At 42.6% G+C, this 26435-nt stretch overlaps 1 protein-coding gene across 3 annotated transcripts in view; it reads right to left on the reverse strand.

The window, feature by feature from the left end:
• Window positions 1-26435, reverse strand: part of ADAMTSL3 (ADAMTS like 3) — a 164540-nt gene that overhangs the window by 110384 nt on the left and 27721 nt on the right. For all 3 annotated transcript variants that reach the window (XR_014176353.1, XM_081964718.1, XM_081964717.1), the window contains one exon: window positions 15107-15226. Coding sequence is in view for 2 of the 3 variants with exons in the window: in XM_081964718.1 (XP_081820844.1) it covers window positions 15107-15226 (120 nt within the window). In the remaining variant the exon portion in view is untranslated. The remainder of the gene's footprint in view (window positions 1-15106; window positions 15227-26435) is intronic.

Here is a 26435-nt window from a genome sequence, read left to right on the forward strand (position 1 = left end):
AACTCCCAGAATCCCCCAGCCAGCATAGCATGGCTGGCTGGGGAATTCTGGGAGTTGAAGTCCACAGGACTTAAAGTCGCCAAGTTTGAGAAACACTGTATTACAACAATGACTTCACTGTCGGCCCTATAAAGCTCCAAATTAGTAAGTGATGTAACACACAGATACACCCAACCGCACAGTAAGAAAAAACTCAGCACCAGTGATGTTTCAAACATTTCATCACCGCCAAATACGCAAGCAAATTCTCAATCCTCGTCCTTCCTTCTCTTGCAGGCCTACTACTTAAATACCAATCATATTAAACTACAGCTCTGAATCTATCCACCATGTACAACATTCCAGATGTCGTACCAACTGGGAACAGACCCCGCGGCCATCTTTGCCTGATCCCTTCATCACTTTTCAGCTCGGAGTGGGCAGTCATCCAAAAATGTAAAGGAACGTGTTAAAAACAGATGTCAAGACTAATGGTGTCTTCCCCCCCCCCCCATCTCTTGAATGGTAAGAAATACAGAAAATGTAGACCCAGCCAGTGGTGGGATTCAAATTTTTTTACTACCGGTTCTCTGGGCGTGGCTTGGTGGGTGTGGCTTGGCTTGGCTTGGTGGGCGTGGCAGGGGAAGGACTGTGAAATCTCCATTCCCTCCCCACGCCAAGGGAAGGATACTGCAAAATCTCTATTTCCACCCCACTCCAGGGGAAGGTTACTGCAAAATCCCCATTTACTATCCATCAGCTGGTGCCAGGCGTGCCTCCATCAATAACCAAGAAAGAAAACTGCTAACTCCATTGTTCATGGCATTAAAATACTTTTACTGGTTATGAAAAGATAGCAGTGAAAGGAAAGCAAGATCTGAGCCAAAAAGGCGCGAACAAGGACATATCAAAGGATAACCCAGCCCCCTCCCTCCAATGACCCCCACCCCAGTGTCCAATCTGCAACTCCCTTAGGGGTCATGTGGGGTGCATCTCCAAAAGGCATCGTCATGTTGATATGCAGGACGGTTGGCCTTGACCAAGTCCAAACACCCGGCCACCAGCATGCGCAGAAGATGGTGAGAAGAAAACTTCCTTTTTCGTATCACTCCTGTACCATTTATTCCCATCCCAAATACCATGCCCCCACCCTCCCCATTACTATGGCAGCCGATAGTAAGTAAGCGAAGCAGAGGCTGACAGCTGGGACTCGGGAGGCAGAGAATAGATTGGAGCAGGGCTTGGGTTGCTCCTGGTTCAGCCTGGATAAGGTTGGAACTGGAAGTAGCGGCAGTAGGAGGCTCCACCCATCTGCCCAGATACTTCTGCACATGCCTAGGAGCGTTGCGCGAGTGCGCCTGAACTTGTAGTAAAAAAATTGGCAACCCATCACTGGGCAGGGACAGTCAGAGGTGGTATTGACCAGTTCCCCGAACTACTCAAAATTTCCGCTACCGGTTCTTCAGAACTGATCAGAACCTGCTGAATACCACCTCTGGATCCAACGCTCAATACTCCTTTTTTAAAACGGTGAGCTGTTTTTGTCCAGAACATACACGTTAATTTTTTAATTCAATCGTAAAACCGTAAACCCAATTCGTCGCTTGGTCTCAATCAATTTAGGCACAGATTTTTCAAATTAAGTCAACACCACGCGGGCATTTGCAATATTTTCGGGGAGCTTGGAAAACAGCTTGACGGCTTTCGACTTGTATTTTTAGCTGCCTTGCTGCTAACGGGGAGAGACACAACCAGAGCTATCTATTTGGCAGAAATCAACTTGCTCCCATGTTTCCTTGGCAGCTTTCACAGTCTTCTACTGTGCTTGGTGGGGTGGGGAGGAAAGGAGACCCAGGGCACCCAATCATCTAAGGTGATGAATAACCTCAAATGTCAGCAAGTTCCAGAAAAGAGGCAGCCAGAAAAAAAAGAGAGAGAGGCTTTAATGGCATCTTAATCGTTACACACAGTTGCGCATTATTCTCTCAGTGCAACAGTCACTGGAGTTTCTTCTCTTCGTTCTAAGATATACACATGTGGGGAAAAACAGCCATCCTGTAAAATCATCTCCTAATTCACCAAGGCTTTGCTCTGGTCTCCAAAAAGATGCATCTTGCTTGGTTTGATTCCAAGGGGGTAAAATACCTCCGTCAGCGTTCCAAATATCATCCAAAATTAAATCAGAGTCCAAGGCAAAGTATTGCTCTAAGTTCCAATTTATTAAGAGAGACATGTTGGCACATCTGTGGAAAACCCGAATCTGAAAGCTTCCTGGTTTTTCCCCACCCAGTTGAAAGTTCAAGATCTTTCCCCCCACACCCACAAGTCCATCACATGGTCCAATCTTCCTCTGCCACATTGGCAGTTCCACCCATCCAGTCACGGTCAGGCTCAGAAGTGTAGAGGCAAAAGATGACCTTTGGCTTCTACGAAGGAATTATTTATTTTGACAACAATACATTCTACTCCTTACTATTCCTCCTCCCAATTCCCCACTAATGAAAAAGCACAGTAAAATAATGGAGAGTGTGGCAGGCCAAAGATCCTAAAAGGAACCGGCTGCAGGCCTGACAACCTCTTTCAAAAGTCAACCCTCTCGGATCTTTTGCCCAGAGGATCATGGGTTGCCCTCTCTCTGCCTGGGAGGAGCTTTATACTGCAAATACCAGTAAGGAGCACCAGCAGGCAGATGAGTCTTCCAGAGCACCGTACCAGAACGGTACCTGGTGCTCTCAGCAGGCACCGGTATGCCCATAGTGGGGCGTACTGGTCGTAACCGACCACTGTCCTGGGGATTGCTCCAATGGTCATAAGTGGGGGGGGGGGGAACATCACTGGAGGCTTTTAAGAAGAAATTTGTCCATAATAGTATAGGGTCACATCTCATGCTTCAGCAGGGGTTGGATTAGAAAACCTCCAAACTCTGCTATTCTTTATAAATCTCTCCACACAGTTTTACCAAGAGAATGGTGATAAACAATATTTGGAAATGTACATCAGGCGGTCTTCTGACAGCAAAATCTCATCTTATTGGCTAGTATCAAGGGGAAGATAATTTTGAAAATGCTTCCTCACCCACCATAACATGCAAGGCGAGGCCAGGACTGGCTGGCAGGGGAGGGGCAAGGAGAAGCCAGGCGAGGTGCCCCTCCATGTGAATGACATCGAGATGGCCATGCCCACCCAATCACATGACCATACCCACCTAGTCACGCCCACCCAGTCACATGACCATACCTGTTAGATTGGGTAATGGATAGGCACACACAGGCTTAACGGTAACAACAGCTCTTTATTAAGTACAAGAAGTGGGAACAATCCAGCGAAGGTTGAGTCTGACAGCAGCCCTTTTATAGGGAGCTGTCAGACCCTTCGACCAATAGGATTAAACCTCTGTTCCCACTGGAACAGAGGACCTTGGTGGAAACCACTGTAGTTAGAACAAGTATCTAACAATAGCCACCTAGTCATACCCACCCAGTCACATGACAATAGCCACCTAGTCACGCCCACCCAGTCACATGACCACCAAGCCACTCCCACCTGGTCACATGATCACCAAGCCACACCCACAAAATAGGCCACGCCCACGCTCCCTGGGGGAGTCACTTTTTTCAATGCCATTGTAACTTTGAACGGACACTAAATGAACTGTTGTATGTCAAAGACTACTCAAGCTCAAGTTCTACAAATCCCAGAGAATCTTCACCTATGCCTCCCTAGGATGAACCACTTGCATCACAGAACAAATGTTTAAAGGCCTTTTTCTAATTTAAGCATGTGACAGGTATGAAGTATTCAAGTTAAGTGAATATAATTTAAGAAAGATATGTTTCAGTCTCAAGAGTCAAGAGATCAGCTCTAACCGATGAATTCAGACAAAGATGCTCCAAGTGTTTTCAATTTTCTGAAAGCCATGTGGCCTTCTCTAAACATGGAATGACCTTAGCGTGTGCTTGCCTGCAGCAAAAAGGCAAATCAAATTAGAAAGCTAGAGAGAAAAAGGTGGTTTTTGGCCTTAATAATTTGTAACGAGAAATCCAACACTGTATTCATGCAATATTGGGGTCCTTTACCATGAGACTGACGCTGTCACTTTAAATGATACCCTAAAGAATCTAATTCTAATCGGATTCCAAAACTTAAGGACTGCCACATTCCTGGATGGTTATGCCGGTCCATTAATGAAATGTCTTTCAGTATTTTATGTCAAATGCCCTGATGAAGGTGTGCTTCGGAAATTTCTTCTGGAATATTTATTAGGTTTATTAAATTATGAAAATATTTTCATGGGTCCATCCAAAGTGCTACGCATTTGCCCCAGAACTCTGCCGAATATAAACTAGCAGATAGGAAGAAAGACAATGAGAAAAAAAAACACAGATAGAAACAGAGATGCAGAAAGATACAAAGAACAAGAAAACAAAACAAAAATATATACCAAGAATGGTTTCCAATCTTCCCCAAATATAAGAAACGCATACATTCAGCTCTTAATTTAGCACTATAATATAGTGTGCATCCCCCCCCACACACACACACAAAAGAACATTTCAAACAACAGGTCAGTGTTAACAGTATTAATCTGTTTTTTCCCTTCCTCCACTCCTGCTTCCACCAAGCAATTCAAGCCACTGTTAATTCAGGACTTCTGGTGCCTGTTTAATTAAATGTCTCCAACATTTCTTACGAAAGTAGGCAGCATAAATCACCTGACAGATTCCACCCCATTCCCAACAAAGAATGAATGGAAGAAGCCCTGTTTATATTCCCCGTCTTGTCTCCATTGACCGGCTGATGTGGTATATAAAACAGGTGCCCTATATTATTCTCCCCCAGATTCAGAACAGATGATATTAGAGTAGAGTAGAGTAGAGTAGAGTAGAGTAGAGTAGAGTGTAGGGTAGAATGTAGGGTAGGGTAGGTAGGGTAGGGTACAGTAAGGTAGAGTAGAGTAGAGTGTAGGGTAGAATGTAGGGTAGGTAGAATAGGGTAGAGTAGAGTAGAGTAGAGTAGAGTAGCTAGTCAAAAGCCGAAAGAGAAAATCAATTCCTTGCAAGGCTGAGACTGCTTCAGAAAAAATAGATGATGGATTTTATAGGGATTCTGTTATATTAAGATATGGTCTTTAGAGCCAAAACAAACGGTAACATCAGAAGCCTTGCTTTTCTGCGAAGGTTTTTTTTTTTTTTAAAATTCCACTAACTATGCAGGAAAAAAATTATTAAAAGTGACAGGGTCCTTACATATTATTGAAAATGAGAGCAGACTTAAAGCTGCTGCTTTCACACTTTCATCCGGTAATTGTATTTGCTGTGGTTACAATAATGCTTCTTCCCCAAAACTCCTATACCCTACAGGGAGCAGGCGCACACATTTTCAAACATGTAATCGATACCCGCTGAGGATCTCAGCTGCATCAGGGCTCTCTTGGTACATGCCCTGAGGTTATTTGGGAACATGTGCCTGTCTTTCACTTTTGACGCATCTATCAAGAAAAAAACCACGATTACACATGGCCCAGATGGAAGGGCACAGCGGCTCACGAGGTTAGAACACTGAGCTGTCAATCAGCAGGCTTGCGTTTGAGACCCGTCACTGCTGCAGGGTGGGGTGAGCTCCTGTCACATGCTCCAGCTCCTGCCAATCCAGCAGTTCGAAAGCGGACAACTGCAAGGATATTAATGGGCAACTTCATGGGGGTATGAAAGGAACCTCCAACTGGACATCCCCTGAGCAATGGTGATATCACAGTGCTCCAGGGGGGTTAACGTCATTGCCCAGAAAATCATTGGTTGCCCTCTCCCTGCCTTGGAAGAGCTTTATAGCTCTCACCGTCTTAAGAAAGTTCAAAACGTTCTTAAAGATCCATCTCATCCTGGGCACCCTTTTTTTAATGAACTATTATCATCTGGCAGACCGTACTGGACGAGCACCGTGTAATGAAGTGAGCTCTCATTACTTGTCCCAGCTTCTGCCAACCCAGCAGTTTGAAAGCATGTAAAAATGCAAGTAGAAAAAATAGGAACCACCTTCGGTGGGAAGCTAACAGCGCTTCGTGCGCCTTCAGTGTTTAATCATGCCGTCCACATGACCACGGAGATGTCTTTGGACAGTGCTGGCTCTTTGGCTTTGAAAGAGAGATGAGCACCTCCCCCTAGAGCCGGGACCGACTAGTACACATGTGCGGGGAAACCTTTACCTTTTGCAGGATAATAAAAACAAGGACCAACAGGCTGAAAAACAGCTTCTATCCCAGAGCAGTAACTATATTGAATTCGACTGTATGGTGCAATATGAATGCAGTATCAGGGGTTTTCAATTCAGTTATATAGAATGTGAAGGATTTTATTGTTTTATTGTTATAGTTTTCTTATGTATGAGGTACACTGAAGATTGCATTTATATTTCATTGTACGAGGTGCAATGACAATAAATTAATATAACTAACTAATGTGCAGGGGAGTCACACTGCCCACAAATGGTTAACAGAAACTCAGCCAACTGAGAAGCTCACCTCACACATAAAGTTACTAAAAAGTAAAAAAGAAAAAGAAAGAAAAAAACCCTCAGATTTTTCAAGTGAAAACACCAGGGCTTGATTTATGTTACAGTGCCTATGACATAAGACTGACTTAGAAGCACAAATTTTTCTGGTCCTCGTATTCCACCAGCACTGCCAAAAAATCAAAACCACATTGCAACCGATTAAAGAAGTAATCTTTTCTATTCATCTGTCCATATTGTTTTTAACGGTTTTTGTCATCGTGTAAAGCAAATAAGCAGATTTTAAAAACCAAACAAACAAAAACCACATTAGGAGAAAGGAAGAGCCACTTAAAAATTATGTCCATTTATATTTTACACACTCCAGATTAAAGAATCAGGCCAAAAAAAAAAAAAAAACCTAGATCAAAAAGTGGCACGCTCTGCTATTGTCTAACAAAATCCTACAAATGCATCTTTTAAAAATTGCTTTGCATTCTTTTTTAGTTCAAAGACAGGATATAAATCATCAGCAAAAGTGAGCATTAAAATCAATAGTACTTTTAAAGGCGTAATGTAAGCTGAATCTTCTCCATTGCTGTCATCTTAAAATGAAAGATTTGTACTAAGTATGCCTATGCATATTTAATCTGAAAACAATCCCACAGTTTTAAACACTATCGCAGGCTGACTTTGCAGTTCTACACAAGCTTATTTAGAAGTCAACTCAGCAGACGCAATAATACATTTCCATTTAATGGGAATGGATCTGCATATGCTAAGGCTCTCTGCTGTTAAACATTTTACATCGGGCTGTTAATGGGTCTGTTTATGTAAATTGAGAGCCAATAAAGCCCAAAATAATAAAAAATGTATTTTCTTGTATTGTCTGTATAGGTAGCCCTCAACTTTCAAGGGTTCATTTAGTGACCGTTCGAAGTTACGACGACACTGGAAAAAGTTACTTATAATCATTTTTCATACTTAGGACCATTGCACCATTCCCATGACCATGTGATTTACATTTGGATGCTTGACAACGGCTCCAGTGTCCCAGGGTCATGTGATCACCTTATCTGACCTTTCCAAAAGCAAAGTCAATGGGGAAGCCAGATTCACTTAGCAACTGTATTAAGAGTCTTGGTGGTGCAGTGGTTAGAATGCAGTACTGCAGGCTACTTCTGCTGACTGCCGGCTGACTGTAATTTGGCAGTTCGAATATCACCAGGCTCACCAGGTTGACTCGGTCTTCCATCCTTCCGAGTTGTATAAAATGAGGACCCAGATTGTTAGGGGCAAGATGCTGACTTTGTAAACCACTTAGAGAGGGCTGGAAAGCACTGTGAAGCAGTATATAAGTCTAAGGGCTATTGCTATTACTAAGTTAACAACCGCAGTGATTCAGTTAGCAAAACAGGCAAGAAAGGTCATAAAATGGGACAAAACTCACTTAACAAATGTGTCTCACTTAGAAATAGAAATTTGGGCTCAGTCGTGGTCATAAGTCAAGGTAAAGGTTCCCCTCGCACATATGTGCTAGTCCTTCCCGACTCTAGGGGGCGGTGCTCATCTCCGTTTCAAAGCCGAAGAGCCAGCGCTGTCCTAAGATGTCTCTGTGGTCATGTGGCCAGCATGACTAAATGCCAAAGGCGCACGGAATGCTGTTACCTTCCCACCAAAGGGGGTTCCTATTTTTCTACTTGCATTTTTACGTGCTTTCAAACTTCTAGGTTGGCAGAAGTTGGGACAAGTAACGGGAGCTCCCTCTGTTACACAGCGCTAGGGATTCGAACCGCCAAACTGCCGACCTTTCTGATCAGCAAGCTCAGTGTCTTAGCCATTGAGCCTCTGTGTCCTATATGCGTCCTGTAAGTCAAGGATTATCCCTAAATGTTCACCAGTGAAATGCTAAACTTTCAAATCGTTTTGACCCTTAAAGTTGCCGGAGACTTTTCATTCAGTCTCTGTTGCTTACATCCTTTAAATTGAAAGAGTGACAAAGATATGAGGTGGGGGTGGACAAAGTCCCAAATGGGATGTCTTGGAGTCTTTTCAGACAGGATAGAAAAGTTTAAGAGACAAAGTGAACGAGAACCAAGGAGCAGCGGAAAGCAAGATGTGAAATGGAATTTCACCCCAGAACTGAAAGTTGACTTTGAGGGATGAAGAGACAAAGCATAAAGAAAAATGGGTCAAATGTGAAAAGTTAGAAGAAAGATGCTAATGAAAGCACAGTCGGTTGATTTTATCACTGAAAAATTGGAGAATGTCCTGAGGGGGGGCAAAAAAAAGAGACAAAGGATCAGAAAACGAAAGACAGAGAAAACCAAGGAGAAAATGCTTTCTTGGCCTGTACTGTAATACAATTTTGACGCAATGCATTAAAAAGTGTGGGAAGACTCAGAAATCTGTGCACCTTCTCCATTAAATGGGTGCTCCCCATCCAACTTTCCCATACAGATAATGAGAGCCGTGGACTGCCAGGAAACTGCTTATCTGCAGAGATAGGGAGAAATTAACATGAAGGGCCAAACTTGGAAAGGGAGCGACCATTCTCACTTGTCTTGCCGCAGGATCTTTCTCCACCCTACGCGGGACTTCTCATTCAGCGCTGTTTCTTTTCAAAGAGAAATAAATTGTACATTCATTCAGCCTTTCATCTCCCAAATCTTTTAGCGCCCATAGCCAAAGTGACTAAGAATCAGGGACGATGGGAGTTGAAATCTAACACAGCTGGATGGTATCAAGCTAGGAGAGGCTGTCCTAGATCTTCGTTAAGAAACAGAATCAAGGAGATGACCATATTAGTCCCATAACCTTACTCATGTCCACTGTTGGTGGTCTGTCATCTGGAATGATTTTAGTACTTGGAAGCAGTATCTGAATGTTGCGGGTGGGGGGGAGGAAACAACAGTATGTGAGTTATCCAGCACTACAGATATTTTGGGGGGGGGGGGAATGTTTTCCTTGAGCAACTTAGAAAGGCAGAAGCGACAATAAAATAAAAAATATGATGTTTCTAGAAAGGCAACACTCGTTACTTAGAGCCAAATGTAGATAACCTCTTACGCTGCCCAACAGCCAGCCTAAACATATGCATAGTTTTTAGGATTATCCAGGATAAACAGGAAGATATTTTGGGGGGGGGAGGTTGATCAGGGTTGTCTAAGAGACAAAAATGTTGACATATCACACAGGGAAATCGATTTTTGGACATGTTAAATTTCAACTACAGCAATCTGTCAGAATTTTAGCCATCAACTCTGGAGCACATTTTATGCATTACTGACTATGTTGCTTAATGTGCCTAAATTCCAGTAATTGTGTATAATTGACGGAGCATGGTTTTGGGGTGCCAAATACGAACGGGTCCAAAAGGAACAAAGCAAGTTTTGCAGCCAAGAACTTAAAACACATTTCTCAGTAAATATCCAACCCTTCCTAGCACACACTACAAATAATGTTACTTCAGTAATGTTAGAAATATGCTAACCACTACAGTGCAAGAATGAAACAGGGGCTGTAGAAATACTTCGGGGGCAAATCAACGTTCCTTTTCTTCCCTTTTAGCTATTGAATAACATATGGATACTAGCTGAATACCCTTGCTCCGCTACAAAATTATGTGATTGAGCTTGATAAACACTTACAGCTTGAAACTGTAACTAAATGAATAGATCTGCTTCTCCTCTCCCCTTCTCTCCCTCAAGCTTCCCCCATAGAAGCCTCTCCTCTCCTATCCCCCTTCTCTCCCTCAGGCTGATCCCATTGATCCTCTCCTATCCCCTTCTCTCCCTCAGGCTTGCCCCACAGAGGCTTCTCCTATCTTATTCCCTTCTCTCCCTCAGTCTAACTCCTTAGCATCAGAGCGTTTTTCAGGTGGGAAGGGGGAGTAGAATGTCTAAACTCCCAATCCGCAGGCGATGAGTCACGTGCTGGCCACATCCAGGCCCAAGTGGCAGTTGGAACACAGTTCTTTTCAAGTGGGGAGGGAGAGTAGAACTCCTTAGCATCAGAGTGTGTTAATAATACTATAAGAAATACTAATGATCTGATGGTAATTTCGAAAAATCCTTTCTTAGTGAGCACCTAGAAGCCAAGAGGAACATACGTGCCAAATTTCAAGTTTGTAGGCTTTATGGTTCTGGAGATTTTGCGATGACGCTTGAGTGGTATTTCACTTTTATACACAGAAGATGTGGAATTGCAAGGTTTTCTATCTGCTACACTTACAAGGTTGCATTTAAAGGGTTATATACAGCTATCCTTAGAAACATAAGCGTGTTTCTGCCAGACCAAAGCTGAATATAATGAACTATGAGTGCAGAATATGAATCCATGCGCAGCATTGCTGCAGTTCGAACAAACTCTAGGTTGTTACTATTAATATTTTACTTGTCTCTATTTCAATCTAACAGTAAGTCTTTTAAGATACACATTTGGGGAAAAAAATGTGTAAGCAGCAGTAACTTTCTTTTTAACAGCATTACATGCCAGTTCAGCCCTTCATTCTATCTTCAGAGAAAACCATAGTTTTTGGATAACGTACCTTAATATTGTAGCAGCAAAGAAACAAATATTTGTGTTGCAAAGATAGAAAGCAGCAACCAAAAGCTACAGAGAAACCATGCGGGGCAGGCAAGGGTAAAGATGAGCTGTTAAAATCTTTCTTCCCAGCAAATCGTGTTTATTTATTTATTCGTTTAATTTTATTTTCTCAGGCACCAGGTTTCTCAGGGATAAGGTCACTGCCAAAGTTCAACTAACACCCTACATGTTCACTAAATCAAATCTGACACACTGAAATAAGCCAGTTGGATCCTGAAAAGGTTTTAAGTCCCAGTGATTTCCAGGAGCTCTCCTCTGAATGTAATCAAGGCTTGATTCACACGTCAGTCTAACCCACATCATGGCCATTGGGGGGGGGAAAAGCAATAAGAAACCTTCTCACCTCTTTTATAGATAAGCTAGAGCTGTGGTGGCACAGTGGTTAGAGTGCAGTACTGCAGGCTATTTCTGATAACTGCCAGCTGCCTGCAATGTGGCAGTTCGAATCTCACCAGGCTCAAGGTTGACTCAGCCTTCCATCCTTCCGAGGTCGGAAACATGAGAACTTGGATTGTTGGGGGCAAATATGCTAACTCTGTAAACAGCTTAGAGAGGGCTGTGGAAGCACTGTGAAGCGGTATATAAGTGCTATTGCTATTGCAATTCAAGGTATTGGTTGCCACCTTTAAAGCCTTCAAGGTTTGGGGCTGGTTTACTTATGGGTCTGTCTCTCCTCTACCTCTCTGATCAGGCAGAAGAGGGACGCCCCAAGTCCCATCTGCTAAGGTGGGCTGGCTGGTCGAACCAAAGAGGAGATGAGATTTCCTTTGGCATTGAATGATTTGCATCATTGAATTTGCATTAATTGAATCAATTAAGGCATTTTTAGAAAACCTGACATGGGGGGAGGGCATTCAAATCTTAACTGATTGGCATCAAACTAAGAAGGTCCGCAGGAAATGCCCCAGAGATGGTATTTCAAGAAACTTGGCCATTCTGAAAATTATAATTACTGATAGAAGAGAACATTTGTAACTAGGATTGGACTTGGTGCTCTCTGAGCCTGGGCGTTTTCTTGCAGATGTTTCATTACCCAACCAGGTAATATCATTGGTGTACTTGCATGAAACATCTGCAAGCGTTCTGACCTAGGCCTCCCAAGATCATGAAGCTGACTCCTCATCCCGATAAAACCTCTTTTATTTAGGTTAAAGGGAACTCCTCTCCAGCAAAGTCCCAGCAAACAGTCTTTCAAGAGATTTCACAACTACAGTCCTTTATCAGGCTTGGAGAGCTGCCAGGCCGATATCTTCCAAATGCCAAGCTGTAGCAGCAATTCCTTGGCAAGAAGTCAGGAAGAGATCTTCACCCTATTGAATTGAACTAATTGTCTCCTGCAAACTCCACTTCCCTTTTGCTCCTCTTTATTCCCTATGGGAGGGGCCATTCACTGTCCACCTATGCCTTTACTCCTGAGTTGACCTTTGTTCCTTAGCTGTTCCCTTCTCCTGGCAGCTCGGGAAGAGGCTCCAACTAGTCTTCTGCCCCACTGATCTCTGACTCCGAAGGCAGCTGATAACTGTCGGATGGCCCTGGCCCCATCTCTGCCTCCGATGCAGAGCACTCCTCAGAGCCTTCCCTAGACTCCAAGGCTGGCCCATGTTCCTCCCCAACCTCCTCGCTGTCTGAGTCTGCCACCAGCTACGCTGGCAGGCCACAACAGCAAGAAAACCACAACTCTCAGAGAGCACCAAGGACCCCACAATTGTAAACTACCATGGCCATCATTCTCACATATCAGACTATGCTTGAGGGAAAGAACAGTTGCCATGAACAAAATTTACCTGGTGCCAGGCTGGCTGGGCAGGGAAAAAGGAAACCATTTACCAGACTGGCGCGTGGGGGAGCCTTTAAATCTCTGCATTGCTCACACTGTGCTACCCCTGTGTTTTAAGTGTCCCTGTACAAGTCCCGTCAATTTCATGCAGAGATCAACGTGTTTGGGGGAGGCCCCCTGTTAGAAACAAATGTCCACCGCCTGAGACACACTTCCCAGGTTAACTTTAGATCGTTTGCCAAAATGAACAGAGGTTCTTGCGTGCTATTTTCTTTGCCATTATATCTCTACTCCACATTTAGTGCAATTATCTACAGCGTTGCCGGTCTAATTAAGAAGAAACATGGTTTATTATTTTCCAGAGTCCCTGCTTTATCCATTAGTAACTCCCTTTCTAATTTCACTGTTTCATAAAGTTCACCGAGCACAAAATAAACGAGTCCTGCAAAAAAAAAATATTTTTTTTTAAATAAATAAATATGGAAAGAGATGCATTCCATGGTTACAAATTATGGAATGTTAACTGCATTTAGGGATTTCTCTAAGATGGTTTTGTGAATATTACAAATGTTCAATTTTTTTAAAAAAAAATACAATATGAGAGTTAGTTTGCAGTGTTTCTGTCTATATGATTTGTGGAAGGTGATTATAAGAAATTCCTTTGTAAAAACATTTGGATGGCTACTGAAGACAATTGGATCTTCATTTCAAAGGAAACCACTTCCTGAATTAACATATGTTTGAGAAAACAGTTATTCTTGCCATTCTTTAAAAATGGGGTGATTTTTTTTTTTTTTTTGGCTTTTAAAAACTTCCCAAGTTGTGCCTAAAACACATTATGTTACTAACTTCATCATCAAAGTATGCAGATCTTTGACTCAAGCCCAAGCCCTCGCAGATAAATGTGGAAATGGAATGGAAAGGACTTATGAACGAACCCCGACAAAACTAATCTGAATCAGCTCTCCATAAAAGGACATTTTTATGCAGTACAGGTAGTCCTCAATTTACAACCACAATCGAGCCCAAAATGTATGTTGTTAAGTGAGAAATTTGTTCATTTTACGACTTTTCTCGAGTCATTTGTATGGCTGCCTTCTGCTCACAGATTCTTAACTTCCCCTATCTATGCAGACTAAGATGACCTCCTCTTTCTGATAGGGGTTAATTTAATTGGGAAGCCATTTTACTTTTTGTAGCTTTCCATTACTCTAAGGGCAATAGAGATAGTCCTCGTTTAGTAACTACAATTGGGGCCTGCAACTCGGCCACTGAGTGAAGCAGTTGCTAAGTGAAATTTCAACTCTCTTTAAGATCTTACTTCGGCTTCCCTTTGCTTTACAGTCCTCAGTGTGAGGACTGGGCGTAAAGTTGTTGTTTTTTCATCGCTGTCCCTAAACGAGACAATTGCTAAATAAGGACTATTCGAAATAGCCTTGGCTTAGACACAAGGCAACTAACACAGCACCAGCCCATCACACCAACAAGCAGAGACCCAAAGGTGCTTTTTTCAAGAGGCAACTGGACTTTCTTGTTTTTGTTTGAAGAACCAAGAAGCTTCTTCAGCTCTGACTGGATGGTGGGGAACAGAAAGTGGTCGTTTGCATTCTTTTAGAGAGTCCTTGAGGAAAAAATTCCCCATATTATCTATCTGGTTTCAAGAATAGAGACCCAGGAATATATGGGAATCTGTCCCAAAGGTGCTTGTTTAAAAAGGCAACTGAATTTCCTTGTTTTTCTTTGAAGACAATACAATACAATACAATACAATAGTAGAGTTGGAAGGGACCTTGGAGGTCTTCTAGTCCAACCCCCTGCCTAGGCAGGAAACCCTATACCGTTTCAGACAAATAGCTATCCAACATCTTCTTAAAGACTTCCAGTGTTGGGGCATTCACAACTTCTGGAGGCAACTTCTGTTCCACGGATTAATTGTTCTCACTGTCAGGAAGTTTCTCCTCAGTTCTAAGTTGCTTCTCTCCTTGATTAGTTTCCACCCATTGCTTCTTGTTCTACCCTCAGGTGCCTTGGAGAATAGACGTTTGGCTTCTCATCCAAGAAGCTTCTTCAGCTCTGACTGGATGGTGGGGAATGGAAGGTCTTCAAAGAAAAACTCAGAAAGTCCAGTTGCCTCTTGAAAAATCACCTTTGGGACAATCATGATCTGGATGGCTGAGAATCTCCATAGACAACAAACAGGGGCATACCCAACATTGAATAAAAGGATCACCCTCAGTTCATATTCAGCAGACCAACCTGATCATCAAAGCGGTAGGTAAGGAACTGCTCCCCTACAGTGTCTTCCAAAAAGCTTCCTTGTGGGGAAAGGACAAATTCCGGCAGGAAGTAAGCATCTTGCAACTGTTCAGCTGTTGCCTGTAAAGGAATGCAAGACCGTGAGTTACAGATTCAGAAGAAAGAGAAAAAAACCAAACCCTTAAAGCCAACACCCCCCCCCCTTCCAGGGCACTGCCACTGTCATAAATATGAGTCAGTAGCCAAGCGGCTGAATATTGATCCCGTGACTATAAGGATGGTCGTAAGTGTGAAAAATGGTCATACGTCATTGAGTCATAAGTCAATGGTCATTGAGCCAAGGTGGCGCAGTGGTTAGAGTGCAGTACTGCAGGCTACTTCAGATTAATAGAGTTGGAAGGGACCTTATAGTTCAGCTGACTGCTAGCTGCAAGTTTGGCAGTTCGAATCTCACCAGGCTCAAGGCGGACTCAGCCTTCCGTCCTTCGGAGGTGGGTAAAAGGAGGACCCAGATTGTTGGGGGCAAGAGGCTGACTCTGTACACAGCTTAGAGAGGGCTGTAAAGCACTGTAAAGTGGTATATAAGTCTAAGTGCTATTGCTGTTGTCCTTCCTTCCTTCCTTCCCTTCCTGCCAGCAGTTCGAATCTCACCAGGCTCAAGGTTGTCGCAGCCTTCCATCCTTCCGAGGTGGGTAAAATGGGGATCTAGACTGTTGGGTGTGGTCAAGAGACTGACTCTGTAAACTGCTTAGAGAGGGCTGTAAAAGCACCATGAAGCGGTATATAAGTCTAAGTGCTATTGCTCTGCTTTGCTATTTTTCACACTTATGACCGTTGCAGTATCCCCATGGTCATGTGATCAAAATTCGGATGCTTGGCAACTGGTTCATATCCATGACGGTTGCCGTGCCCTGGATGATGTGATCCCCTTTTGCGACCAAGCAAAGTCAATGGGGACACTAGATTCACTTAACAACCGTGTTACTCGTTTAACAACGGGAGTGATTCACTTCACAGCTGCGGCAAGAAAAGCGGTAGAATGGGAGCAAAACTCACTTAAGGAATGTCTGGCTTAGCAACACATGTCTTTTGGGCTCAATGGTGGTCGTAAGTCGAGGACTACCAATCTTTTAAAAAGAGCCGCTACAAAACAATCAAAGCCTATGAAAATAAGCGTCCACCTGGGGCTGTAGCAAACAGATACCTGGCAGGTTTTGCAGAGCAGAGAATTCTGTTATTATAAACTTGTTTTGTAATTAATACAGTCGAAGTAAATGCCAATTCCTGGAATTCATTAGCTAAACTTTCTTACCCCTCAATCATAATCTTTTGTGTTTGGGCACTGCTTAAAACGAGTGTGTTTAAGGTAACATTCAGTTTTACCTACCTACGAATTTATCATTTATAAATATAAAAACAGTTCTGATTTTTTCTTCTTCTTCTGATCTCTAAGAACGATCAGAAAATAGGCTAACAGAATTTGTCATGGACATCCAATAATTTGGAGTTTCTTTTTCTTATTCCATTCTCCCATAAGAATAAAATAAATAAATAAACATTCTTCTTAAAAGGTTGCTTCTATCTTCTCTCTTAAATTTCTGGCAAGGAACATAAACAGGAAAACTTCAGGGGCCTTACGAGCAAGACGAAGTTAATGTTCCCTACAAAGATTTCCATGGAGTGTATAAGAATAAGAAGAAAATAGACAAAGATGGGTATTAGTGTCTACAGTGGGAGCTGGGGAGTGCAGCCAGTTAGAAGGAAAGATGATGAATACCGCTGATGAAAGACAAAAACCACAGAAAAGCAACCAGCAAAGTTATCCCAAGCCCTTTTTATCTTTTGCTAGTGACCCCAAGCAGTCGGAGCAGAAAGCAAAAACCGAAATCTACTGAAGTGATTCCACAAGGAACAGTATAGGCTCAATTTATCTTTGAAGAATGGACTGCCACAGCAAAAAGAAATAAAATATAAATAAGAGGAAGATGGTATGTGGGAAAGATGCCATCAGAATTTAAATTTATGGGCTACTGAACAAAAGATGCTTGAGAAATTGTACAGTCAAATCTGAACAGTGTAGAATGGAATGGAACGGAACGGAACGGAACAGAACAGGGGATGGAATAGAATGGAATGGGATGGGATGGGATAGGACAGGACAGGTCCAGAGAGGACAGGAGAAGGAATGGAATGGAATAGGATAGGATAGGACAGGGCAGGACAGGACAGGACAGGACAGGACAGGAGAAGGAATGGGATGGGATGGAATGGGATAGGATAGGACAGAACAGAACAGGAGAAGGAATGGAATGGAATGGAACGGAACGGAACAGAACAGAACAGGGGATGGAATAGAATGGAATGGGATGGGATGGGATGGGATAGGACAGGACAGGACAGGAGAAGGAATGGAATGGAATAGAATAGGACAGGACAGGACAGCACAGGAGAAGGAATGGAATGGAATGGAATGGAATGGAATAGAATAGAATAGAATAGAATAGAATAGAATAGAATAGAATAGAATAGGGCAGGGCAGGGCAGGGCAGGGCAGGACAGGACAGGACAGGACAGGACAGGAGAAGGAATGGGATGGGATGGGATGGGATGGGATAGGACAGAACAGAACAGGAGAAGGAATAGAATGGAATGGAACGGAACAGAACAGAACAGAACAGAACAGAATAGAACAGGAGAAGGAATGGAGTGGAGTGGAGTAGAGTAGAGTAGAGTAGAGCAGAGTAGAATAGAATTGGGAATAGGGAATAAGGAGAGGAGAGGATAGAAATATCCCTAATTGATAGACCCATCCTATCCGTTAAAAATCCTGCAGAATATTTCAGAATTGATAAAATCGTGTAACTAAAAAAGACTGACCAATATATTTAAAGACTTGGTGATGCTAGCTAGTTTGCGTAACGAAACTTCTGCAAGAAAACTACCAAACTCAGAGAGCACCAAGGATCCCTTCATTTCAACCCAGAGCTACAAATGTTCTCCTTTATCGGCCTTTATTTATTAACTTATCGAAAGAGCAGCTAGATGTTTATAAGGCAGGTAATGGAAAAGAAATCTCCCACCTGGGAAAATAGTCTATTACAGGATTAGACTGCTGGAGCACGGTATCTTTCGGTAAAACAACTTTAGTAGAACATAAATGGATTTAAGCAGGAATGCCAACCTTTGGTGAATTACTTTAATAATAATCCTGTTTCTGGCAATGCAGACTCGACTTAAATAGCAATACACTTCCTTTAACATAGGATGAAAGTAAAGACAGGATTTAGAGTAGTTCGTGTAAGAGATTATTTTAAAAGTCAAGTTTTGTAGCCGGTTGTCTTTTATGTTTTAACTTGGATAAACATTTTAAAACCTGAACCGAAGATAAAAGGCTCGCCTGTGTCACAGTTGTACTGTGATTTAAATGATACAGAACATATACCCTTAGAATTTAAGGCAAGTGTGGTGATTCTTATTTAAACCTAAAGACAGTGGTGGGACTCAAGCCAGTTCGCACCACTTCGGGAGAGCTGATTGTTACGTTTCTGAGCAGTTTGGTGAACTGGTGGTTGGAAGAATTCATTAGGGCAGAGAAACGGTTGTTAAATTATTTCAATCCCACCATTGCATAAATAGCATTAGGCTACAAGCTGGAAGAGTGTGAATTCTAGTCCTATTGTAGTCATGAAAGCCAGCTGGGTGACTTTGGCCCAGTCCCTCTCACTTCACCTGCCTGTTGTGAGATAAACAAGAGGAGGAACGAATATTAGATACGTTCAGGACCTTGAGTTATTGCTAAACATAATAAATGTGGGCCATAAAGAAATCCACTTTTCTTTAGGGTAGCATTCTTCATTGGTACCATGCAGTATCACCAATTGAAAATCTGGCAGAGCACATAGGTCTGATGTTAATTGGTTACCTGGACTGCTGGCCCCAATTTGCTTAAGCAGTAGGAACAATGGGAAATAAGTAAATAACCAGGCAAGCCAGTGGTGGGATTCAATATTTTTTTTTTACTACCGGTTCTGTGGGCGTGGCTTGGTGGGATTGACATGGGTTGGTGGGCATGGCTTAGTGGGCATGGCAGGGGAAGGATTCTGCAAAATCCCCATTTCCTGCTGATCAGTGGGACTTGGGAGGCAGAGAATAGATGGGGCGTGGCCAGCCAGAGAACTATTCAAAATTTCCCCTACCAGTTCTCCAGAACTGGTCAGAACCTGCTAAATATCACCTCTGAGGCAAGCTCTCCACAAGAACTTCCGAACTTTGGGTGGTGAGCCTGGCAACTATATCTTTCCTCAATGAAGAGTCTTCTAAATCTTAGTGTCTGCCAACAAGGCCAGCCATGGGCTTCTTCTAAGTAGGATTAGAAGGTTGGGATGGTGTTCTGATATCCAGTTTCTTCTCTTTGTCCTGTCTTGAACTCTTCACTGGTCTTCAGCCTCGGCTCTCCATTCCAGATTCTCTCTTCATACAGCCAGCCATCATTTAGCTCTAACTTTGTCAACATGACTGCAGTGGTCTCGCGACGAACAAGTCTTATGTAATAAAAAAGTTATCCTATTTTTTTTTCCCATTCGTTTTGCAAAAGGCACAATGCTTCTGCTCGTTGAAGAAGAAGAAAAGAATTAGGGAATTTGGCTCTTACAGCCAAATGAGCTCTTCCTAAAGGATGAAGGATGTACTTGGGCGAATGAATAACAGAACATTGTGAAAAGTGACTGGGTAGAATCCCAAACCAGCTGAAATTGTTCAGCCCTTAAGCCCATCCCCACCCAGGGGAAGCTATCTAAACACACAAGCTCCGGTTTTCTCAGCAGCAACAGAGGATTTAACCCCTAAGTCAGTTCACTCACTCCACCCATGGAATTCTGCCTGGCGGCCCTGCTCACCAACCCCAAATGACCCTGGATATGAGGCTCAACTGCAAACACGGGGCTGTCAGTTCAACACCATAGCAACTTTCATTTCGGTCAAAGCCAAACCGAACAAGAGATCTAAATTCTGCCCACCTTGTCTTCCATTGACTCTTAGCTACCGCTAACTCACTTTGATTGTTAGTAGTTCAGATTCTTGTATTGAACTTTAGAGCACAATAACCCTATACCTATTCATCCAAACTGCTTTTGATGTTCTGAAGCTGACATGCATGTCATTGAATGCCTACAAGCTGATCAAAACTTATTATTTTTAAAGTATAGTTAGGGAAGAATGTTCCGTTGCAAGGCTTAAAGTTAGATCACAGATGTCTGGCTATGATTAGATTTGAAAGAACAACTGCACCACTCTCAGTTTTGCTCCTTCACCAACACTATTATCGTCCCCAACACACTGTTAAAAGTATCATTACTTCACGCTGCCTAGCAACACTGACAATGCAAAGTGAATTTCAAGCTACTACCACAATGCTAATATAAAAGATCATTCTTTCGTTGTGATCTGTTTCATAAAACGCCTTTATCCAATTTCTCTGGACAGCTGGGTCATAATATTTCAAGTTTATGTATACATGCGTAGAGGAAATGCATTAACCAGAAATTTGAAATAGGCTTTGGGGATTTAGTGGGTGATTTTTGAGCTAGTTCCTTTTCCACTTCATTCAGAACTGGTAGAATAGAAGGGGGGAGGGATCCATCCAACTTACTTTGCTCCAAATTAAATTAATAATAGTAATAAATCATCGTCAACCAAGCTAAACATTCACAGCCAAGAGTTGCTATCTAGACACTGCCATTGTCCGAGACAGAATTACTGGGTAAAATAATTAGTGGGTGGCATTTTGCCCAGAAAACTCTGATTGTAGACCTGGGTTTTCCAAAGTTCTGTTTTGTCCCAGTCCTTCTTTCGTTCACCGCTGTGTATGGTTATCCGATGACTTATCCCCAAACACCCAGTTCAAACAGAATTGGATCCACGCCATACTTGTTCCCTTGTCCTTTGGTTCGTCCTGAGTAAATGGAAGCAAGGTATCGGGATTTTTTGAGACAAGCAAAACAGATTGCTGCATCGCGTAAGTATTTAAAAAGACCAATTGAGGCCAGGCGACTCTCTCCAAGTGCGAGATGATGATGCCAAAATTTGGGGAGACTCTAGAATTAATTGGCCACCTCCCAAAAACACAGGCTGTTTCCTGATTAGCTGTTGGCTTTTGACATTCCTCTGTGCGCCCCACCCTTTTAATAGACACAACGTTTTCTGGTTCCTTAAAAAATACTTTTCTCTGTGGATCTTCTACAACTGTTTTCAGTACTCCAAGAATTCTTCATGTTCCACAATAACTCAAGAAGCTTAGCACTTATAAGTTTTTGTGCAGCTACAATATGCCATAGGTATTTTTCAGGAAATAAAACAAGGCAATCGCAGACTCCAGAAGCCATTGCCAGATAATACAATAATACAATACAATAGTAGAGTTGGAAGGGACCTTGGAGGTCTTCTAGTCCAACCCCCTGCCTAGGCAGGAAACCCTATACCGTTTCAGACAGATGGCTATCCAACATCTTAGCCAGATATGGCTAGGTTTTCTATAAGCGGCAACCCAAGTTTTCTTGACTCCCCTTCCACTCAATTATCAATATCGTTCTCATTTTTCCCTCTTCATTTTCTCTATAGATTCCCTTAAACTGGAAGATCTGTGAAATTGGGTAGCCTATGGCTGCTAGACTAGCCTGTTCAATCATTTAAGAAGCAGAACTTCATATGATCCGTTCCAAAGGAGATTCTGGGTACTTGGCAGGTAGAGAAGACTTTATGTATATATCTATTTATTTATTTATCTATCTATCTATCTATCTATCTATCTATCTATCTATCTATCTATCTATCTATCTATCATCTATCTATCTATCTATCATCTATCTATCTATCTATCTATCTATCTATCTATCTATCTATCTATCATCTGCCAAACATGTACAAGATAAAAAGTATAGATATGAACATGAACAAAGGAAGTAAAAACAGATAAATGGAGACAGTAGGCAGGGAGGGAAGGCACGCTGGTGCGCTTATGCACAGCCCCTTTACGGACCTCTTAGGAATGGGGTGAGGTCCATGGTTGACAGTTTAAGGTTGAAGCTATGAGGCTTAGAGGATGTAACAACGGAGTCAGGTAGGGCATTCCAGGTGTTGACCACTCTGTTGCTGAAGTCGCATTTTCTGCCATCGAGTATGGAGCAGTTAACCTTGAGTTTGTATCGATTGTTTGCCCGTGTATTATTGCGGTTGAAGCTGAAGAAGTCATTGACAGGCAGGACGTTATAGCAGACAATTTTGTGTACTATTACTTAATAGCCTCGAGTTTACCTTTTAATCAGTAACAGGCAGCCAAGAAGTGAAGTAGGGATGAGACCCAACAACCACAAATCAGCAGAAGAACTGAAAGTGTTTTCCGTATCAGAAGGTACCAAAGAAAAGCTCTCGTTCATGTCATCTTTAACTGGGTGAAACGGTACATCACAGGGCAACAATCTTGGAACCAAGGTATCTCAAAGGGACTAACTTACAAAAGTCATCCAAGATCCAGGACCATGGAATTGAAATTTGGCAAATTTTGTAGAACATTTTATGACATCAACCTTTTTCATGGAAACATGTTATGGCATGATACAAAATGTCATAAAATATCTCCTTTGGTCAACTCCTGAAGTTTGACTATGCTACATAGTTCAACATTTCAACATATATATTATATATAACTTTTTTTCCAGGGAAGGAATTGCTGTTGTGGCCCTCCAGCGGAGGTGGCAGCAGATTCAGACAGTGAGGAGGTTGGGGAGGAAGATGGGCCAGTCCTGGAGTCTGGGGGAAGGCTGTGATGAGGGCTCTGTGTCGGAGGCAGAGAGGGGGCCAGAGCCGTATGCCAGTTATCAGCTGCCTTCAGAGTCAGACATCAGTGAGGCAGATGAACAGCTGGAGCCTATTCCCACTGTGCACATGCGCAGAGTTGCCAGAGGAAGGGAACAGCTAAAGAACAGGGGTCGACTTGGGAGTAAGGCCACAGGTGGACGATGAATGGCCCCTCCCAGAGGACATAAAAGAGGAGCGAAAGGGGAGTGGAGTTTGCAGGAGACAATTAGTTCTCTTAATTGGCTCATGACTCTCCGAGATTCCTTGCCAGGTTTTGCAGATATCGGCCTGGCAAGCTCTCCAAGCCAGAGAAGGTCTGTGATTGTAAATCCTCCCTTGAAAGACTTTGCTGGATGTGAATGAGCAGAATTCACAGTCAATTAATAAAAGGGTTTTTTGTCGGGACAAGGAATTTGCTTCATGCTCTTGGGAAGCCTCGGTCAGAACAACTGCATTAGAAGCTGTGCCATTGACAAAGAAATGCATTAAGGAATCTGGTAATGAAATATCTCTGAAAGAATGACTTGAGGGATTGTGGGTTGTCTAGTAGTTAAATTATAGATGCCCATTAAATGTCACACACACACCCAGAAGGCTTTTGAAAAGAGATTAGGTAATGTCATGGAACATATGAGACAACATGCCTGTTGACCACGTCTTATGTTCCAAAGAATATCACTCACAGGAGAACACAAGCAAGAAACTGCAAATGCTTTTACAACCTAGCCGGCCACTTTGGGGCCACAACGCCAGACAGGATGGGCCTCTGGCTCAACTGAGCTTGATGCTTTGTCTACCTTTGCATCACCTGGAAAAAATCTGACTACTTACCGTGCTATTATTAACTATTTGGGGAATAAGTAATTCCTGAGGCTATAAGGTAAGGCTTGAAAGAATAACAGCAAAGGAGCTGAAAGATAATTACAGATCAAACAGGTACTGCTGGAGAAAGCAGTCTGTTTACCTGATGGGAGAAATACAATTTTTGGACTCTTGAGCAGGAGAAATAAAGCAAGAATGAGAAAGACAAAAAGAGAGTGAATCGCTTCTTTAGCTGCTTGCCTACAAGTATTTGCCAAATTCTTGTGTATTACAAGTCCACTCAGATATTCCCCCCTTCCCCCCATGTATGTCTTGATGGGTTTTTTACATCTGAAATGCCTGGAAGGGGTCAAGGATTGTCATCATGTGCTTCTATCTGAAGAAGACCAACATAGCTCTTCAACAGATTGGTTTGGCATTTGCAAAATTTTGACACAGGGCTAAAGACCGCTGCCTTATTATAAGACAGCAGATTATAAGAACAGAAAAGTTGTTGGTACCGTACATAAAACATTCTTAGAAAAAATGCCTCCTCTAATAAAACAGAAGGGATGCGGTGGCTCAGTGGCTAAGATGCTGAGCTTGTCTGTCAGAAAGGTCGGCAGTTTGGCAGTTCGAATCCCTAGTGCCTCATAATGGAGTGAGCTCCTGTTACTTGTCCCAGCTTCTGCCAACCTAGCAGTTCGAAAGCACGTAAAAAATGCAAGTAGAAAAATAGGAGCCACCTTTGGTGGGAAGGTAACAGCGTTCCATGCGCCTTCGGCGTTTAGTCATGCCAGCCACATGACCACAGAGACGTCTTCAGACAGCTCTGGCTCTTCGGCTTTGAAACGGAGATGAGCACCGCCCCCTAGAGTTGGGGACAACTAGCACATATGTGCAAGGAGAACTTTTACCTTAATGGAACAGATATCTCCCCTATGAGAGGGGGTATTTTTCTGGACAGCCATTTGTCTGAAATGGTATAGGATCTCCTGCTTGAGCAGCGGGTTGGACTAGAAGATCTCCAAAGTCCCTTCTAACTCTGTTATTTTGTTATAGAGTCTTAATTCACTGCACTCTAACCCTTCTTCCTTTATTTTTCAAAAAATGGTATAATGGTTCATGGTTCATGGTCTGCAATCCCATTTTTCCTTCAAGCAGAACTCTAAAATGGCAAAATTGTGTTATTTGACATCATCAAACAGCAAATAGAATTTAGAACACAATAGAGCTGGAAGGCACCTTGGAGGTCTTCTAGTCCAGCCCCCTGCTCAAGCAGAAGATCCTATACAATCTCAGACAAGTCACTGTCCAGTCTCTTCTTAAAAACCTCCAGTGATGGAGCGCCCATGATTTCTGGAGGCAAGTCGTTCCACTGGTTAATTGTCGTCACTGTTAGGAAGTTTCTCCTTAATTCCAGGTTGCTTCTCTCTTTTGTTAGTTTCTAACCATTGTTTCTTGTCCTGACCTCTGGTGCTTTGTAGAATAATTTGACCCATTCTTCTTTGTGGCAGCCCCTCAAATATTGAAATACAGCTATCATCTCACCCCTAATTCTGCTTTTCCAATACACTCAATGTTACAAATAGCCAGCAATTTCCTTCTTTGCAGATCGGCCTGAACCAACATGAAGCTTATGCCCCCAAATTTGTACAGATGCCAAAATTGGGGGATGCATTTTGAACTGCATCCATAACAGAGTACTTAATAGAATTTGTAGTGCCCTGTAATAAGGAAATTTCAAGGAGAGTTTTTTTAATTGTTCTATATCTGTCACGAAATTATGCTGTAAGATCCAAATAGAAACGAACTATATATCAGCAATATCTAGGCTAACCAAAGGAGCTCATGCCAGCAACAGCGAAATAAATTCCTTGCAGGGTTCAGAATGCTGTAAACTTCGCAAAGCAACACACTTTGGACAAAGGATGAAGCCAAGGATGTACAATATGCTGACTTAATTAAGGAGATTTCCAATTTCATAAGCATGTCTCTTTGCACAAAGCCATGTGTCAACCTGCGGTAAACTGCTTTATTATTTAGTAAGTCAACAGGAGCCAGAATTCTAATTGTAAAACACATTCCAATTCAAGCCTCATTAAGGCAGATAGGAAATAAAGGAATTGAATTCCGAACGTGATTTGTTTGAGGAGTGCTGCCTATGACTTCAATGGGCCTTCTGCTGATTGAGGGCTTCAAGCACCTCACCTTCCAGAACCGCAGCCGTAATCCCACTGAAATCAATGGCTAAGGCTAAGTAGGCATGTCAAGTTAAGTGGCTTGGACCCTGCTAAGAATCCTGAAGAGCTGCCTTTTTTTGCGTCTAATGAAGCAAAAATATTTAGAACGAAGTTCCTCCGTTAGGAGTCCTAAATCCACCCTGAAAAGGAACCACAAACGGATCTACCAGAATCAGTGCTAAGCCAATTTTAACATGCAATTGTAGAAGTTACATTACTTCACAGTTAAAGCTCAATTAGAGTTAATGTCAGTTAAGACCTTTGCTATAAGCTGTCTTGGGTGAAGGATCTTTCGCTACCGTAGAGCAGTGATGGCTAATTGTTTCCACACCAAGTTCCCAAAGCGTGTGCCTGAACCCCCAAAATGCATTGCGCATGTGCCCCCCCGCATATGGGCCACCCCCCCTGCATGCACCCCCTCCTGGGAGACCCTA

This window comes from Natrix helvetica, assembly GCF_964273705.1.
Source record: "Natrix helvetica genome assembly, chromosome: 12".
NCBI lineage: Eukaryota > Metazoa > Chordata > Lepidosauria > Squamata > Natricidae > Natrix > Natrix helvetica.